Below are 19,135 nucleotides of genomic sequence, written 5' to 3'. Positions count from 1 at the left end.
AATAAAAGTAAAAAGTAAATTATCGTGTCCGTTCCCGAAGGGAACTCACGACGGCCGCTAACACCCGGTAAACCCTATGCATCTAGCAATAGCATGGATATACCTGAAAGTGAGGCGCATGACATATCTGCGCCTGATTATGAAGCAGAGTGCAATTTGACTATGTCAAGATTTGCCGACAGCAGTGCAGCAGCCACAGTACAATGCATGATCTGCCGCAGCATGCCGAGCAATGGTGTTCGGTCACCATGCTGTTCTAGAGTATTTTGCACGAAATGCATATGCCAAACATTAACCAACGGTGCGCAGTGTCCAGCCTGCCAACATACCCTGCGTGCTTCAGAACTGGCAAAGCCAAGCGACCTGTTCTGTCAACTGCTTGCGAACTGGTCCGTCCACTGTGGATCAAACTCGGTGGTGATCACGGCGGAGGATCTTTCAAGTTTGTCCCGCAGATCGTGAATGTGCAGCGGCCGAATTCACTCCTCAACACTATCCCGATTTGCATCTTCGAGGCACAAGACACGCCATCGAACCTTGAAACCGCGCTAGGAGTCTATCGTGACGGTGTCAGAAATCTGCAAACAACAGCAACATGGAAGAACAAGTCGTTCAAATTGTTTTTCTTTGGCGACTACGAATATCAAACGAAAGCATATGGTTTGTCGGGGTCCAGTGGCACCGACCATGCTTACACTGTCTATGTCAGAAGAAGAATATGGACATTCCACCAGCCCTAAACCCAGATGCCGATTCTACCAGCAGAACACTAGAAACTCTGTACAACGATTTCACTGGATTCACGAACAGTGGCTCAAATCTAAAGAATGCAAAGAACTACAACAACAGCATACGTCCAGTGATCTTACCTATTCCTGAGGAGAATGTTGTAATCCTGACTCTTCATCTGGATCTGGGTATTTTCCCATGGATGCTGACTGCTTTTCAGGCTGAGCTCAAAGCCCTCGACATTGAGCTTGCCAGAAGAACAGCTGCTGCAGACACCGCCGTTCCTGCCACCGTTGCTACTACAGCAGACACCGCCGCTGTTTCTGCTGCCACTGCCGTCCCTGCCGTCGTTCCTGCTGCCACTGCCGCCGTTCCTGCTGCCACTGCCGTCCCTGCAGCCGTTCCTGCTGCTGTCCCTGCAGCCGTCCTTGCAGCCGTTCCTGCTGCCACTGCCGTCCCTGCTGCCACTGCCGTCCCTGCAGCCACTGTCGCTCCTGCAGGCGTTCCTGCTGCCACTGTCATCCTTGCAGCCATTGCTGCTACAGCAGTAGCTGGTGATGCTGGCAGCTTTGAAAAGCTTTCGTCACTGCATGAAGCCAGCAAAACGGATGAGGAGATTTCTGCAGTTACCCAACAACTACATGTAGTGCAGCAGCAAGTCCAGTACATTGTTCTCTTTTCTCAGCTTGATACCTGCTGCCACAGTGGAGAGCGTGACACAACACCTACAAGACCAGTGGAAGAATGGTGATGCACGCCGTACTGTATTGCTTGCGTGGAGACAGTCACTCACCGACCAAATGGCCGCAATAAAACAGAACAAAAAGTGTGAGGGGCCATGTTGAGCAAGCATCGAGCCAGTTTTCCAGCGCAATGGAATCGATAGGCAAGCATACCATGGAGGTGCTTTTGTGGGCAACCATGTGCACATAGCTCTTCAGCCAGCAGTGACAACTGAAATAACCCCAGCACATTTATCTGCAGTAGCTTCTCGTGCGCCACTGCTGCTCCCGGAGGCAAATCGAATTCATGAGGATTACCAGCACCTGATGTCCCTGTATGGCGAGTGCACTGCCCTCTTCAGCCACTGCAGGCCTGTGAACGAGGCCACCATATCCAAGCTAGAAGGCTTGGTGGAGACATTTATGACTGCATGCAGAGATATCGTCGTCAGCAAAAAGCTCGGCCACATCACGCCGAAATTGCACAATGTTGGAGGTGCATGTCGTGCCGTCCATCCGACGGCGAGGCGTTGGTCTTGGTCTCCTCGCAGAGCAAGGGAGTGAGAGCATTCACGCCCGCTTCAACGAGCTAAGGAGACACCACGAGGCCATCCGCAATCCCTTGGAGCGCCTCAAGTCTGTTGCACAGACGCATTTGATTGCAACTCTCCCACAACACGAGTCGCTCCGTCCAGTCAGCAGGAAGAGGAAATCCTCGCAGTAAAGTTAGTGCATCTCTGCATCTTGTTTGCTGGCCTACTAGTATCTGAAATTCTCGGCCTTCCATCGAGCTCTTTAGCTTTCTCTCCTCTCAAAATAATTGTTTCCTTTGTTCTCATCTCAATCTCTTTCCTCACCATAATATTTTCGAGGCGATCGAGGACTCGTCTGACGCGCGTGTCAGCAAGTACAAAAATTCGGTTCGTCATGGTTTTGATGTGAAAATGTAATAATTCGCTTCGTATTATAAAATACCGTTGGGATTTGTCAAAAACGGCGCAAAAGCCGCCATATTGTTAGATGGCCAAGTGGGAACAGCCGTGTGACATACAATTACAAAATTTGTGTGGACAAAAACTGTTACTTGAAAAGGTAATTATTATTAATTGCCAGCTTTTAGTTTTACTTTAGTAAAAGCTGTAGTTTTACTTGAACAGCAACTGTTGAACATAGTCGAGTCTTTCCTCTTTGTGATTATCACAACAACATGTATGTAACAGGGTAAATAACAAGCTGCTTCCCGGCCACAGACCTTCGGGGACAGTTCGCACCATGAGTTCCGGTCATTTACCATCTCACGGAGGTGCTCCAGGTCCTGTTTGTTGTGGAGTTGCTGACTCCTGTGCTTTCCATTATCGTTATCTAACACAGAAGGCAAACAAATGCAGGGCCCTTCCCCTCCACTTTGGCATTCCGTCGGCAATCGTACTAAGTAGTAGCAAGTGAACATTGCCAGTCCAATATTTTTACTCAGCTTGTAATAATTATATCGGGCAAGGTACACGTAGGGCTGTGTTCCAGAAACATTCAAAAAATGTGCAGAACAACTAAACAGCTTCGAAAAGAAACAGATTCAACACGTGCCCTTCGAAGAAACTAACTTACTTTACTGGGCTGCTCTGGGTTGTGAAACGCGACGCGACGACTGTAGTATTTTTGCTACATGTACATGTACCAGAATTTTAACTAATACGTTGGTGGAATGGAGTCCTCAGCACTACTCGTCGATAGAGCAAAACGATTTCTGGAGGGCCATGGGAGCCTGATGTTGAACGGCGAGGGCCAGCTGGTGCACAGCCCAGCAACCCTCTACCCGAGTCCTATCCCGCAGTCAGGTTTGGATGAGCTTAGAGCTATACAGCCTCTGTTCAATGAGTTGGTGGACACAGTCAGCCGGGACCACACATTTCTCTGTGAAGTATTTGAAAAGTAAGCAGTCACCATTTTTGCATTTTGGAAATTCCGCGGGGTAGGCCTATATAATACTATAGGGTATCTCGGTGTATATACAGTATAACTCAAATCCCCTACTGGTACTACCAAGAGTACATAACCCCCATGGTTGTGTACTCTTGGTAGTACCAGTATCACTTTTGAATTACATTTTACTGTCGATCCACGAACAATTCGGCTAGTGATGTACCCGGCATGGGTACTAGTACATGGCAATAGGACGACGCGATCAGTTGTTTGTGGAGCTGCAGGACATGCATACAAAACTGCAGAATGCCTTGTGCCGTTTTATTCATTCGTTCAGATCTCTTTGGCCAATGTTTGCCCACTAGATTTACTGCAGGGTCAGTGATGGTCCACCGGTGTATGGAAATTCAAACACAAGATTGCCGGAAGAGTACCTCAGGATGCTGGCTAAAGGCTGTACACTACACTGGTACATGGTCAGCATGTGCATGACCTTAATGTCCTTATTCCTCCCATGCTGTAACACATGCGTGCAAGTGCACGTGCACACACAGGCACATGCTTGCATGTGCACGCATACACACACAATCCATACACTTACACACACTCGTTGTCAATCGGGAACCCTTGGCCTGGCATGACGGATTTGTGGACAGGGATTATGTGCCTGTGCCGCGGTGTGCCCAGTGGATATGGGGAGCTCTCCTAAGCCGTAAAGTACCACAGAGGTACCCCACCACCTGGACCCCTTTGTGACTATGTGTTGGAGTTGGTGCGCATGAGCGAGTCTTGATTGAAACTCACACAGCCAGGGCATTGTACACACATTGCATGCGGTGCAGCCAATCCACATTCAATTCGCCCTAAGCAGTGGGTAACTCAGCACAACAATGGGCTAGCTCCGGGCTGCAGCACAAGTATTTTTACAGTAAAACTCCCCTTATTCGGACACCATAATCCGGGCATGCCCGTCTGCCGGGCACCTTCCTGACCGCTCTAGAGTCGCTAATATCGGCTCCTCGACGAAAAACAGCTCCAAAACTATTGGTTGGCATAACGTTTTCTTGCCTTCAATGAGTTTCAACTTTGTATGTTCTGAGTTATGGGCAATTCCTAGTTACGGACAGCGCCCGGTCCCGACCTGCCCGGATTAGGGGAGTTTTGCTGTACTCGGTATGCTTCAGTTCACTGTACAGATGTACATGTACTTGCATAGCTTCTCGTCATAGGGAGGTGTGCCGCATCCAGCCATACGCAGTTCCTTTCAGGGACGGATCCAGGAGGGGTTCCGCGGAACCCCCGAAATTTCGTAAATGTACTACTGGCAACCATATGTGTGCCCTTGTACATGTTTCAGCTATTCAGTTTTGACTACTGGAAACCGCCCTGTAGAGATCGCCGGATCCGCTGCTGCCTTTTCCCGGCTGTAACTTACATCAAGTTGGCACACTGTGACGATACCTTACCGTGATAGGAAGAGTACCTACCTTACACCACCTCTCAAGAGTGTGCAACTCCAAATCAATGTTCGGACGGAATGTAAAGTTAGTCAGGAGCATACGCAGCAGCTTCCAGCCTGTTCATCATTTTAGTCGTAACTCCCCAGCACATGCTCCCTGCGATCTTGCTCACCGCAATAACTGCACGACTCCAAGCTAAGTAGATAGTACATACTGCTATTGATTGCTTCATACAGCTGTTTCCATCATACATATCCCACCAGCCAAGGTTGTAGAGTGCCGAATGGCTAGAACTTGTAAATAGCACTTTGTATAATATATATATATATATATATATATATATAGGATTGCCGTGAAAGTGAAGAAGTGGAGCAGTCGTGCGCTTTGAAGTTACATGAGTGCTAACACATGGAGAATAGGTGGAAGATCACACTGATGTGTGTTAGGTGTTGCAGACATAGATAGAATTAGATACTACATACGTGCAATAATGTAGACGCGAAAGGTCATAGCGCGCTTTTAACACACACTCACGCACGCACACGTACACACTTCACTTTCGCTTCACTTTCACATGCCCAGTGCGGAAGCGTTGGTAGCAAACCGCTATTTTAGACACATAGCAACACACACACACACACACACACACACACACACGTGCACACACACGCCTGAATTGTCACTTCAACATTCAGCGCGTTATTTAGCGCGGTGTGACAGTTTGCACCTACAGTATCACGTGTATATCTATGTCTGCAGTACCTTGCACGTATCAGTGTGATCTTGCACTACAGTAAAAATTGTGGCTAACGACCACCCCTTGGGGCCAGAGAAAGCGGTCTTTAGTGGCAGGTGGTCCTTAGTTAGAGGTTTGCACCGCACGGTCGCACATACAATGGATGTGAGATCGTCCGTGCCAGGCGAAGTCGTCTGTAGTACCAGGCTGGTCGCTAGTCACGGTGGTCTTTAGTTACAGGTTTTACTGTAGTACCAGGCTGGTCGCTAGTCACGGTGGTCTTTAGTTACAGGTTTTACTGTATTTCCGTGTGTTTTTCCTTACGTCACCCCAAAGTGCACGATTGCACTGCTTCTTCATTTTCACAGTTAAGCGGGATTCACAGAAGCTTTTTGGCAAACCGACACGCGATGCAACGCGATCTGCGACGGACGCGTGCGATGCGAACTCGCGAAATACCATTCACAGAAGAAGTCAGTGATGCGACAAAATCTTGCTGATTTGGCTACGTCACCATGATATTCGCGCGGTTTGATACAGCTTGTACAAATTTATAGGCAACTCTTGAACCTTTGTACAACTTTGCTGTAGAAAAGGTCAAAATCGTACGCCAAATCGCTTGTCGCATCGCATCGCAAAAGTTGAGCCAAGCTCAACTTCTGCGATGGCCTGCGATGGCCCTGTTGCGGCAGTTGCGTGGGGTCCGCGATGGTTGCGATTTGGGGATTTCCCGGTTTCGCGGCTGTCGCATCGCGTGTCGCATCGCAAAAAAGCTTCTGTGAATCCCGCTTAATTCTCCGTATAAAAAAAAAAGAGTCCTATTCACAAGTTCTGGCCATTCAGTGCTCTCGCAACCTTCACTGATAAGATCTGTATGATCAAAACAGCTGTACGATGCAATCAATATCAGTGTCTACTAGAATTTGGAGTCGTGTTGCTGGTGTGGTGAACAAGGTCGGCGGAGAGGGCAGAAAACCCAATTTTGGCTGAATTTAGCCCTACATGTATAAGCCGACTTTTAAATTTGATGCTGGACTTTGCTTCTTCGTGCCTTTTGCCGTGGTATACCTGTCCTAATTTTGTAAAACCACGAACAAATTTCTGACTCCTGTAGTTGTGCTTGCTGGTGTTCGTTACGTCTAAGTGGAGTTTTCTGACTCTGTTCCCTGCGTGCCTATGCGACACAGCCTCCACGATGAGTTCCAGCACCGCTTGTACACCATCTACCTGTCGGTGCATAAGGAAGGCTACGTGAAGGTCAGTCGGCAACTTGTAGCCTAGGTGAAATCCAGTGAAACCTGTCTAAGGCGACCACTCAAGAGGCCTTTTAACTGTTGGTCGTCGTGTACAGGCGGTCTTCTCATCCAGGGTCATGTGACTAGAAAAAGCATCCGTTGATCCTGGTTTCAGTAGTCAGCTGGGGGAAGGTGGTCGCCTGATCAGAGTGGTCGCCTTGACAGGTTTTACTGTACTTGCTGTGGGTGCAGTCCTTGTCGCTTGCTCTCTTATTATTAAATTCCTGCAGTTCCTCAGCACCCGAAGACTGTGTCAGCAAGTGGCCTTTGATGCCGGCACATTTGTTGGCCAACATGCCGGAAAAGTGTATTGTGGGCAGTGGACATGCGTGAGAGCTGTGTAGTGGGCATGCATAATAGCTGTGGACACGTGCTGTCGATATGCGCGAGAAACAAAAGTCTTGCACAAAGCCTGCACTTCGATAGATACTTTCCTAAAGGTGTGCAGACTCCACGGTAGTCACAGTTCATGTTCACACAGTTATACACCACTACCCAAAAACGGTCTCTTGGCTACAAATTCTTCCAATAATAATTAATTAAATACAATCCAATAGATACTGCCGGCATGCCCTTGAAAAAGGCAATGATAACACCTCTTTATTTTTAAGCTGATTGTGAGTGTCCTTGTGCTCTTCTCCGGTCTTTGTTTTTCTCTGTATAGCCCGCCATTCTTGGTATCCATCGTGCCGACTACATGCTCCACTTCTCTGCCGAAGCCAGAGCAGAACGGGATGCTGCTGCCACAGCAACTGATTCCACGGCAACGACGACGTCCTCCTCGGTTTGCAGTGGCGTCAAATGCCCGCCGTATCTTGAGTGTGCCGGCGGCGACGGTTCCCAATCATCCGTGCGACCTCTGCCTTACGTGGCCAAGTGTCCGTTCAAGCAGATTGAGATCAACACGATCGCAGCGTCGTTTGGCGCGCTGGCCGGCCGAATGCCCGAATACCATAGGTACGGACGGTCATTCTAGTGAAGATGAAAGTTTGGTTGTGGCCAGGGCTCAAGGGTTTGATTCTGCTACCCCCCCCCCCCCCCCCCCCCCCCCCCAGTCATGTTTGTACAGTGCCATCAGTGGGAATGCTGCATCTACGCCTTGTTTCAAAATCTCCAGTGTTGCCGAAAATGCGGCAATTTAAAAAAATATATCACAGTTGGCACGAGTCAGTTGGACTGAGTTTAGCGCGTCTGTAAGAACACCGCCACCCCCTCAACGATCAAGGCATAGATGCAGCTCCTAAACTGAAGCAGTGGGATGTGAGTAATGCGGTGAGTGTGCTTATCATCACTTGCAACCCCGACAGCTACTAGTAGTACTGTACCCATTGCAGTGTGACTGTTTGTATGTTGCTTCTTTGCAGACCTTGTCAGATCCAAGTAGCGTAGTATCAAGAGTACATAACCCCCCAGAGTGTGCAACGCCTGATCCAGCTCTGCATAGCCATAGGGTCTTGGTCGAGCGGAATCGGATCTTTGCGTCATAATACCGTACACATCTGAGGGGAACCCAGGGAGTCGCGGGTACTCTTGGATCAAAAACAATGGTGCCCTGCCTCGAGACCGGCCTTGCGCTGGTGTGAAGTGTACGCATGACATCAGAAGATCCGATTCCGCTCGACCAAGACCCTACACAGAGCTGGATCGGCGTTGCACGCTCTGGGGGGTTATGTACTCTTGGTAGTATGTATCAGGATGTGCTGTGATTCTCTTTTTGCTACGTTGTAGATACATGCTTGGCTGGATAGCTGGGACGAGCAATGAAGATCTCAAGCGTTCAGTAGGGTCACTTTGAGCTGGCTGACTTGCCAATTGCGGTGCCCGTCGAGTGGTGTGTGTGTGCTGTGTGTGTATGTGTTTGTTGTGTGTGTGTGTGTCTCCCGGGGAGACCCACGTGACCAGTTTTGGCAGTGAGCAAGTACAGTCAACTTCGCTAATAACGACTGCGGATATAACGACAATTCGCCAATAACGACAGCATTTCCATGCCAGAGCAAAGTCCCTTCCAACTGTAATACATATAATGAGACTTCGGGTATAACGACACTTCGCGAATAAGGACACTTTGTTGATGCCCCGCCGAGTGTCGTTATAAGCGAAGCTGACTGTACAAGTACAAGTGTGTTGTGTGTGTCTGTGCATGTGTGTATGTGTGTGCCTGAACATAGCTATGTATGTGCTGTAACGAATACATGGACGTATGTTCGTCAGATGTGTGTCATTCTGTTCTTGCAGGGCTTTTAGTTTTTAACTTTATGTTCACGACACTCACTACTACACCACTGCTAATAATTACAGTATAATTATTAGCAGTGGTGTAGAATTGTATACAGTGTTGAATTGTATAGCAGGCAAGAAAGCTTTTGTATTTTTTGTTTTTCAGCTCCCTGAGAATAACGTGATGGCGAATTTGGCCAAGGCTATTGCGGCAGCGTGGACGGTGTATGGAGAAACCAAGTAGGTCATGTGTGTGTGTCTGTCTGTCTGTGTGTGTGTGTCTGTGGGTGTGAGGGTGGGTGTGTCTGTCTGCATGTATGTTGCGCGCGCATGTGTGTGTGTGTGCACGCACATTTGTGTGGCGCATGTGTGCACTTGATATGCATGTGTTTGTCGTTGTGTGTCTGTGTGTTTTCAGTAACCCTCAGCATGAAGTGCCAGCATATTGCTGCTGTCATGGGCAAGGGAAAACAATCACTTGTAGCTCTGAGATCTCCGACACACAAGGCCGTTCCGCGTTGCAGTTTCACTCGTTCTTACATGCTGCTGTTGTTGTGTTGATTTGTTTCCAACAGGGCTGTAGTCATACTGCTATCACATGCCAGTGAAACCAACATCTTTGACCAGAATCCACTGGAGAATGCACTAATGCTGAAGTGAGTGATACCCACGGTTTGAATTTCGCCCACACGATGTGATGGATCGGTATGAATGTGCTGCGTATGCTGGAGTATAGTGCGCACTTTAGTTGTGCTCGAAGTTGGGCTCGAACTCCCATCTGCATGCTTTTGTCCAGTTTTGACATGTAGACGAACGACCAGACAGGAGTGCTGAGAAAACACTCCCTGTTGCCGCGTGTACTCTGAGGTGCAAGCTGTGTATGTAATGTGTATAACTATTACTGGGACCTAAGTATACATTTGACAGAAGGGTGGTCCAATAGTCCTTATGCACATTGTACAGATGTACGAAGTTCTGTACTATGGCCGTAGGTGTGTACATACCCGGTTGGGTGTTCATTGTGTGCTATACATGCGCGTTTGACCCATTTAGCCTCACAATTCATGGCAAACGATCACTTTTCAAGCCTTCTTCACTTTGGGATTGAACTAACGACTAGCTAGATCTCTGCCGGAAAAAGATTTCGTATGAAATGCCTTCATTGCCCATTTCATAGTGGAAATAGCAGTAAACACAATAGGGTCCTGCACATTCAACACCCAACCGGGTCTACGGGATTCTACAAGATTATACGGGATTTCGTGCATCTGTACAATGTGCATAAGGCCTATAGGGGTGCATATTGTACCTCGACAATTACGATATGTAGGTGTATGAGCGCGCGCACGTGAACAGTCGTTCATTCAATTATACGTTGACCCATTGCTGCTGAAGTGAGTGCCATGCAGTGACATTCTCGAGGTTGCGGTAGTGGTAGTCCAAGTTGCCTAGTTGGTGGTTCATCTGGATGTTTTGTTTTGAGCAACTTTATGCTCGTTGCTTGCTAGTGTCCTATGTGGTGTGATGGTGTGTGATGGTCCGGTAAACATCGATGGCAAGTGATTTCTCATGTCCTCTGGCTGTCATGTTGTCTGCTCTGTTGCTCTTTATTAGTCATGGCATTCGTATGATCCGGGCATCGCTTCCTGACTTGATCCAGCGAGGTCGGCTAGATGAAGCAACTCGACGTTATTACATGTGAGTTTCGTAATGTAACTTTTCTTTCTTTTTTTCTCTTCTCTATTTTTTTTTGGCACCTATGAAATCAGGGGATGGCCCACGCCTGGTAAAAAAACAACAATGAGGAGCTACAGTGAGAAAAAGACAGTGATAAAGGACCATCAGTGAAAAGGTATATAATTATTATTTATAATAGAAAAGAGTAATGCCAGCATTTGCTACAGTTGTCTGAATACTGTAAGACACAGGGTATTACAAATTATTAATTTTATAATTTTATCAGAAGCATGTAAATCCATTTTAACTTCTTGTGGTAAAGTCTCTTTGTGAGAATATATTCCCAGAAACCTGTAATACCTAATATGTGTTGTGCTTTTGGCTGTACACAATACGATAAGTGGGGCAAGTTGCGCATTCAACACGCATGCACACACACACACACACACACACACACACACACACACACACACACACACACACGCACACACACACACGCACACACACACATGCACACACACACACGCACACACACATACACACACACACCATTGGCTATGGTTCCGTATCCCTTTTAAAAAACGTTTTCAAATTGCTGTTTAGGAAAATTATTACATTTGCAACTTGCTATTACAGGTTGTATTGACTTACAAATTATAGTAGCATATTTCGAGTCGAAGCAATATTCACATGGCAGTTTTAAATGTTTGTACATGTACACTGTACATACCTGTTGTTGTTTGACAGCATGTTCATCTAATACCATGCACATACCTGTGCGTGTACTGGCTCAGATAAAGAGGATACGTATATCGGCAATCTAATGTGTCTTGCTCGTAAACGTCCTCTTTTGTGTTCGTGTGTGTGTGTGTGTGTTTCTGGTGGACGACAGAGACAACACGGAGGTGGCGGTTGTGTACATGCGTACCTGCTACGTACCTGAGCTGATCACCACGGACGAGGTGAGAGGTCATTGAAGTGCTGTATGTGCAAGATGATGTGCATGCTACTGCTGCTGCTGCTGCTGCCACTGCTGTTGGTTGTGATCATCCTGGTTGTGGTGGTTGTCGTGGCGGTGATGCTAGTGGTGGAGGCAGTGGTGGTGTAGTTGTTAACTTCTATCCATAATTATTGTTTTACTTCACCAATTGAACGTGCATGGTTGCCTTCTTGTCATCCTAAGAGCCGACTCTCACAAAAAGATGGATATGCAATCTGTGCATGCATGTGCCTCAAGCACTGGAATGTATCGAGCAAGCCGCAGATGCGCGTATGCAGCAAAACTCCCTTATCTGGACTCCCCAGTTCCAGGCACTCCCCGCGGCCTACCAGGTTCCCTTTTGACCGCTCCGAATCGCAAAGTACATGTATCGGCTTTTCAACGAAAAACTGCACCCAAAATTAGTGTTCGTTGACAGGGGTAATGTTCGATTCATCCATGTCCTGGTCGGCTCATGTAGATTAGATTTGTAATAAAGTCAGCCGTGCTCTTGGCTATATTAAAAGTCATTGTAAACATCTCTCTATTCCGTGCCGTTCAGCTATATATAAAACTTATCTCCTTCCATTGTTTGAATATGCTGCCACAGCCTGGTGTGGCCTAGCTAAGGTCTTATCCGATTCCATTGAAGTTCATCATAAGAAAGTTCTAAAAAAATTTGTTCTCGAAGAAACCTTCCTTTCCCTCCAATGAGTTGTACTTATTAGCTCAGACTACTCCGCTAGAGCAACGCCGACTAACTTGCCTCTGTATATTGGTTCATTGAATGCTCTTGGGTTGTGTTCCTGAACATATAAAGCCTTATAACTGGTTTGTTTCGGGCCGCTCAACCAGAAACAAAGTGTCTCTTCCCAAGGCCAAGTCAACGCAATTCACAAGATCGCCATTCTTCCAGGGCTACTGTGCGTGGCTACAACTACCCGACTCAGTGAAGACTTCTGCATCATTGAAAGAATTTAAAGTGAATCTGAGGGCCTGCTGATGACTGAGTGCACCATAATAATAATAAAACTAATCAATATAACTTTTCGGCTGTTTCCTTTTCATGTATATAATCTTCTCCTTCTTTTTACCATGGTTGGCTATCACCCACATCTTCCAGTTTTGGCTGCCATCGGAAACCATAAGATGTTGAATAAATAAATAAAGTGTTTATTTGCATACAAAAGGTTATGTACGTTTTGAGTCGCAGGCAGTGTCCATTTTCGCTGAAATTGGGGAGTTCTACTATATTTTGCCTTGAATTTCTGTTTTTTTGCGCATGTGTTCAATGAAGTATGGGAAGTGATGAGTTGTACGTTCATGCATGCATTGCACATAGTCAGTGTCTGCTGATATGTATTGGAGCAAGCTGTACGACGTGCATTCTGTGGTTGTTGTATGTGTGGGTATGCGGGCATGCGGATGTGTGCATGCAGGCGTGTGTGTGCTTCATGCATGTGTGTGCGCTCTGCGTGCACGCGGCGGGGTGTGTGTGGGTGCATACGTGTGCGCACTGTTGCCCGCACCCGGGCATGTACTGAGCAAGCTGTACAATGTGCATTCTGTGTTTGTCGTATGTACGGGTGTGTGTGGGGGTGTGGGTGCATGCATGTGTGTGCGTTCTGCGTGCATGCGTGGTGCATGCGTGTGCGCACTGTTGTGTGCACCCGGGCGTGGGCGGTGATGCTTACTCATGTATCCCCTTCGCGCAGGAATGGGCAGTACGGCTGGCGCTAGAGCGTGCTCGGTGTGTTGTCTGCCCGACCATACCCTACCAGCTGGTTGGTGCAAAGAAAATCCAGCAGGTGCTGGCACATCCAGACATTCTTTCCCGGTACGCAAACTGCAAACGTGACATGCACTGTGTTTGTGTGCGACTGTTTAGCGTTTATCATCCTTGGATTTGTTGCATGAGCCATTCCGATCTCGATGGTGTTGAACCTCTATCACGTGACCAGATAGGGCAGCCATGTTGGTTCCACTGTACACATGACATGACCACTTTCTACACAAGTTTAGTCGCATGGCAATGATATGGAACCAGTCTATGCAAATGGATGGAACTGAACATTGACACTTGGTGGTAAGCCTCCATCGGCATAAAGCTGTGCTCATCGTAGCAGTTTCTCTTGGGTACACTACAGTGCGCGGTGCGAATAGGATGTTGATAATGTTTTGTGCACTGTGGTGATGATCCCAGGTGGCCATTCATTCCTGATATGTCGATCTACTTTCTGTTGTTCCTACAGATTTGTTCCAGATGAAAGCAAGGCCGCCCAGATGCAAGCAGTGTTTGCCAAACTGTGGAGCTTGGACCTGGTATGTTCTCACACACGTTCTGTTGAATTGCTAATAGTTTAGTCGTTGGATGAGCTTCTGTTTAACCATAGGATCGTATGCGTGGTGCCAGTATAAGACAACATGTTTGTATCAATGCTGTAAGCTCACTGGCTTAGACGGCTCTTCAAAATATACGTCTCCATGACAGATTTCAATAAGAATTAGTCATGGTGACCCATGGGTGTGTGTGTGTGTGCGTGTGTGTGTGCGTGTGTGCGTGCGCGCGTGTGTGTGCGTGTGCGTGCATGTGTATGTGTGCGTGTGTGTGTGTGTGTGAGAGAGAGAGAGAGAGAGTGTGTGTGTGTGTGTGTGTGTGTGTGTGTGTGCGTGTGCGTGTCATTGCTACGGCAATGGGCGTTCAAGGTTCAAGGCGTGTGTGTGTCTGTGTGAGTGTGTGTGTGTGTCTGTGTGAGTGTGAGTGTGTGTGTGTGTGTCACGTGTGTGTGCACTCAGACGTATAACTGTTGTGTGTGCATGCATGCATTAGGGTGAGGAAGGCGATAAGGCGGCTGCACTGGCACTCACTGACCCGTCGCGCTACGTCATGAAGCCGCAAAGAGAGGGCGGAGGTGAGTGTGATCATTGTAGGCATGTGGTGGTTCTGCAAACGCACCAAAGACATCTTGTGACTTGCGTCTTTTACAAGAACTAACAAGTGTGTGTGTGTGTGTGTGTGTGTGTGTGTGTGTGTGTGTGTGTGTGTGTGTGTGTGTGTGTGTGTGTGAACGCGGAGAACGACTGAGAGATCAAAGGAAAAGCCAGGCAGGCGCAGCTAAAAAAAGTGTGTACGGTGCAACTGGCATGCCAGACAGCGCACAGCCACATGAATGTATACAGTACACTGTACATGGTTTATGAGTGACATAATAGCAAACAAAGATCATAGGTACAAATGCACACTTCACACTGTGACAGTGGGGTGTGCATCCACTAGAATCATCACGTTGTCCAGAACACAGTGCATGTGATCTCTTTGCTTAGGGCGCGTTCAGACTACCGTGAATCCCGTCAAACCGTGAAAGGCGATCAACCGTGAAGGACATTCACACTACCGATAAACTAACGTTACCGGTATGTAACTTTTGCAGCTCTCACCGCGGCACTGAGAAGGGATTTTCCCTTTTTCCCAGCCTGAGCACTCTTTTTTACTGCCGGAAAGGTTTTGCTGCCACAGCAGCCGCGGCAGTAAAACGCTTCCGCCGGTAGCGTGCCAGTAACGTCACGTGATCAAACCACCTTGGAAACTTGTCCAATCGGTCACTTTTTATCGGTAGTCTGAACGCGCCCTTAGCGAACACGTGCTTTTACGGGCACCACATTTACATGATTTCTTTCTATAAAGTCTAGTGTAAAAGTATGAGTTGTATGGTCAAAGAATGATTCGTTCTGGAGCATGATAATCGATCTAGAAGAGAGCATTCACACATACCTGACATGGGCATAGCCTTGTGCAGCGCCATTGGTCATGCGTAAAACTGTGACTGGGCTGATGGTATAGGTGCCTACTATCTCAGCTTGTTGTGTTATACAGTCGTCCCTCTCTAATCCGGCACTTGTTTATCCGGAACCCTTGCCAACCGGCGCACTTTCTGACGAAACCGATTTTTTTTCGTTCAATTCCTACATCTTAATCCGGCACTTGAATTCCGCCTCCGGCAGTGACTTTTTTAAACGAATCGCTCAAACTGTATGTAGTTTGATTTCATAATCCGGCAGTCGTAAATCGACTGTGCGTGTGTGTGCAAGAGTACGTATACATGTGAACATGTTCTCTGTTTTACTTTATCACTGTGTGTATTCCTGGAGAAAAGTTGAGAATATAAAGCCGTGCACCAAATACTGGGGTCGACACGGAAAAACCCTGCGTTTTGACGTATGATACATGCATGCAATTGGGTAGGGCCGGGTCAGAGGGCAGGATTTCTTAATCCAGCACCCTCGTTAATCCAGCAGAAAACGCCGTAGCAAAAGGTGCCGGATTAGAGAGGGACTACTGTACTACTTGTACTAACTTAGTTTCTACACACAATTGTAAAACTGGTGTAAAGCACAAACGTGTACGACCTTTGTTTCCTCTTTTTCCAGTTTGAAGAACTTTGAACTTTAATATACAGTCAACTTCACTAATACTGACTGCGGATATTACGACATTTCGCGAATAACGACAGAATTTCCTTGCCCAGAGAAAAGTCTCATCTAACTGTAATACGTATACCGTAGACTTCGGGTATAAGGACACTTTGCAAAATAAGGATACTTTTCTGATGCCCCGCCGACTGTCGTTATACGCAAAGTTGACTGTAGTGTAGAGTTCTAAACCGGTTGTGGCTGTGATCGCCGCTTTTATGCTGTACTTATCTCATTTCTCTGCATCTGCCTCCCCCCCCCCCCCCTCTCTCTCTCTCTCTCTCTCCCAGGCCATAACCTTTACGATGACGATATCCGTGAAGCGCTTCAGCGTCTGGACGGCGACCCGTCGCGAGGTGCATACATTCTGATGGAGCGCATCCTGCCGCCCACCTACACTAACTACTTGGTCACCTCCAAGTGTTCATCCGTGGACACGCGGCCAGTGTCCGCGGCCAGCGAGCTCGGCGTCTATGGTGTGTACGTCAGGTGAGCACCATCGCCATCTTGTAGCCATGCGTGAAAAAGCCTCTTATACGTATATACGGGCAATCACATCACATCATATCACTGGCCTGGCACAACTAACGAAAAAGCAAAACAAATTTATTTATTTTTTAAAAGAGAGAGAAAATGAAACTTGATAATCTGCACGCAATGATAATGTTCATTGCATTCCCAACTCATCACAACCACGCGCTCTTCAGCCGAACCATACAGACACCAGCAAGGACACTTCCGTTGAGAGATAATATTGCTCCACGCCATTTTAATAATAAACAATATACATGTACTTTCCATTGGCATCAGTATTCCGCGTAAGATTTTCGTTGCCTGTGTGGTGTGTTTCTCCACCAATGAGCGCGTACTATGATTATTTATCGCTGTTCTCACATTTTACCATTTTAGCAGCTTGCATATGCCATTGATATATGTGGAAAGCGCGCACTTGCGCCATTTCTGGTGTATAAGAATGATCATTCCTCCATTATCATCATTATCATCCTCTACTGATGAGCTCCGACAGGGAGCGAAACAGCTGTCTAGAGGCGTGGAGCAATATTATCTCTCAACGGAAGTGTCCTTGCTGGTGTCTGTATGGTTCGGCTGAAGAGCGCGTGGTTGTGATGAGTTGGGAATGCAATGAATTGAAAATATGGCCGAAAGCTCTGTCGCAATATTTAGCAATGATAATGTGTAAACAGAAATATTCCGCTGGAATTTAATTTCGTTTTTTTCATCCAAGGAGCTTTTGGACTAAATTAGATGCTGGACTAATGTCGATTTGTCCAGCTTTTCAATACAATACACTTTTATGATCCACGTACGAAATTTACAACCGGACCAACTAACTTTCTTTGGAGCTGGGCGAAATTATTGGCCGCCTAAATGTTCTGCCTGTACAGTAGTCTCTGTTATTTGTGTAGCCATGTACTGTGCTGCGTCTCTGTGGGTATTGTTCAGGTGTGAACACTATGAGCACAGTTCCCAGTTATAGTCTGACTAAGCCTCACAAGGGCCGTAAAATTGCTCTACCAGCCCAACACCAAACTATTAAACTCGCAAATCGTGTCATTTCTTGTGCCATTATGATGCGGTGCTTCCTCTCTACAGATCTGTGGACTGTGATAAAGTGGAGCTGAACGCAACAGGTGGAGTTCTGCTGAGGACGAAGGCGGCCGATTCCAACGAAGGCGGTGTGATCATAGGTGCAGCTTGCCTTGACTCGCCATGGCTAGTGTGACAAGTAGTACAGGGTGTGGAGTTACTGGCCAACGTTACGTGAACTGCAGCTGATGTCGCAGTGCTGCAGTATCTGCTGTCACTCTAAGCTTGGCACTTGCGGGGCGTGTGCAACTGCTAATGAGTATCTGAATTGACGGGCGGAGATGAATGATGTGTGCGTTCCCGCTGTTGCTCTCGATTGGACCCTGTTTACGTCAGTTTCTGACTTCGAACCGATCAGCGTGTGTGTGTGTGTGTGTGTGTGTGTGTGCGTGTGTGTGTGTGTGTGTATGTGTATGTGTGTGTGTTCATGTGTGTGTGCATGTGTGTGTGTGCGTGTGTGTGTGTGTGTGTGTGTGCTGCTGCTGCTGCTGCTGAGAGAGCAGCTCTGCCCCTCAGCTGCCCACATTGTAAACGCAATTTCCGTTGGCAGCAGGACCTAGCCGGACATTCGCGGTCCTGCTTGTGATCCGACTCCCGTTTTCTGGTCCCCTTTTCATAGGGGTGACACTTGCCCATCTGGGCAGTCATGCTGCTAGTAGTAGTAGTAGTAGTAGTAGTAGTAGTAGTAGTAGTAGTAGTAGTGTGTGTGTGTGTGTGTGTGTGTGTGTGTGTGTGTGTGTGTGTGTGTGTGTGTGTGTGTTCATGTGAGTGGATATGACCATGTCCCAACACTGATCATGGCTGCATCTGGGCAGACGGCCCACTACACTACATGTACACAATTTCAAAGCAGTGAGCGCTACAATTATAGCGAGTAGTTTGCAACTCTCTATCTCTCTCTCTCTCTCTCTCTCTCTCTCTCTCTCTCTCTCTCTCTCTCTCTCTCTCTCTCTCTCTCTCTCTCTCTCTCTCTCTCTCTCTGTTTATAACTAGACTATGCTTCTCACCAGGGGATTGAACGCATCTTCCATTACTTTTACTAGCTTTTAGTTTCTACATTGCTTTGGTGCTGGCACCATCAGCCATATAAAGGTTAGCATTTTTTCTGTTTTGTAGGTTCTGAATTTCCGTGTCTGAATTCGAGTCATCTGGTAGGTGCATCTTTACTTAGGGTTTTCCTGGATGTTCATAACTAAAGGAGAAACGGTGAGATCAAGCAAAGCTTGCTTGTGCTGAGGGCTCTCAGACGGACGCACACTTCAGGCGCGTAGCGCCGCCTTTGGAGGTGGTGCAGCCGGAGGGGGGGGTCGGGGTCTCCCCGG

The 19,135-nt window shown here is 47.4% G+C and overlaps 1 protein-coding gene and 1 long non-coding RNA gene across 2 annotated transcripts; one reads left to right on the top strand and one right to left on the bottom strand.

Annotated features, from left to right (window-relative positions):
- Positions 1-453: 453 nt before the first annotated feature.
- Positions 454-2,483, bottom strand: LOC135817954 (uncharacterized). Its single transcript, XR_010553598.1, has 2 exons — positions 870-2,483; positions 454-578 (listed from the first exon to the last, which is right to left on the bottom strand). It is a non-coding gene; the product is annotated as an uncharacterized LOC135817954 (long non-coding RNA).
- Positions 2,484-2,776: 293 nt separating this feature from the next.
- Positions 2,777-18,979, top strand: LOC135817947 (glutathione synthetase-like). Its single transcript, XM_065331254.1, has 13 exons — positions 2,777-3,380; positions 6,755-6,824; positions 7,527-7,819; positions 8,591-8,642; positions 9,246-9,319; positions 9,655-9,735; positions 10,694-10,777; positions 11,649-11,718; positions 13,451-13,572; positions 13,988-14,057; positions 14,566-14,647; positions 16,496-16,694; positions 17,820-18,979. Exons 1-13 carry the CDS (start codon positions 3,154-3,156, stop codon positions 17,947-17,949), a joined length of 1,554 nt encoding a protein of 517 aa, XP_065187326.1. The 5' UTR covers positions 2,777-3,153; the 3' UTR covers positions 17,950-18,979.
- The last annotated feature ends 156 nt before the right edge of the window (positions 18,980-19,135 follow it).

The sequence above is a fragment of the Sycon ciliatum genome, chromosome 5 (assembly GCF_964019385.1).
Source record: "Sycon ciliatum chromosome 5, ocSycCili1.1, whole genome shotgun sequence".
NCBI lineage: Eukaryota > Metazoa > Porifera > Calcarea > Leucosolenida > Sycettidae > Sycon > Sycon ciliatum.
The sequence above is the reverse complement of the archived record's forward strand: the minus strand, read 5'-3'. Positions and strand labels throughout refer to the sequence as shown.

Bases quoted from the DNA above. Each gene is read 5' to 3' on its own strand.
- LOC135817947 (XM_065331254.1), top strand. From the start codon at position 3,154: ATGGAGTCCTCAGCACTACTCGTCGATAGAGCAAAACGATTTCTGGAG. The intron at 7,820-8,590 runs GTACGGACGGTC...GCTACGTTGTAG, and splicing joins CGAATGCCCGAATACCATAG to ATACATGCTTGGCTGGATAG. The intron at 8,643-9,245 runs GTAGGGTCACTT...TTTGTTTTTCAG, and splicing joins ATGAAGATCTCAAGCGTTCA to CTCCCTGAGAATAACGTGAT.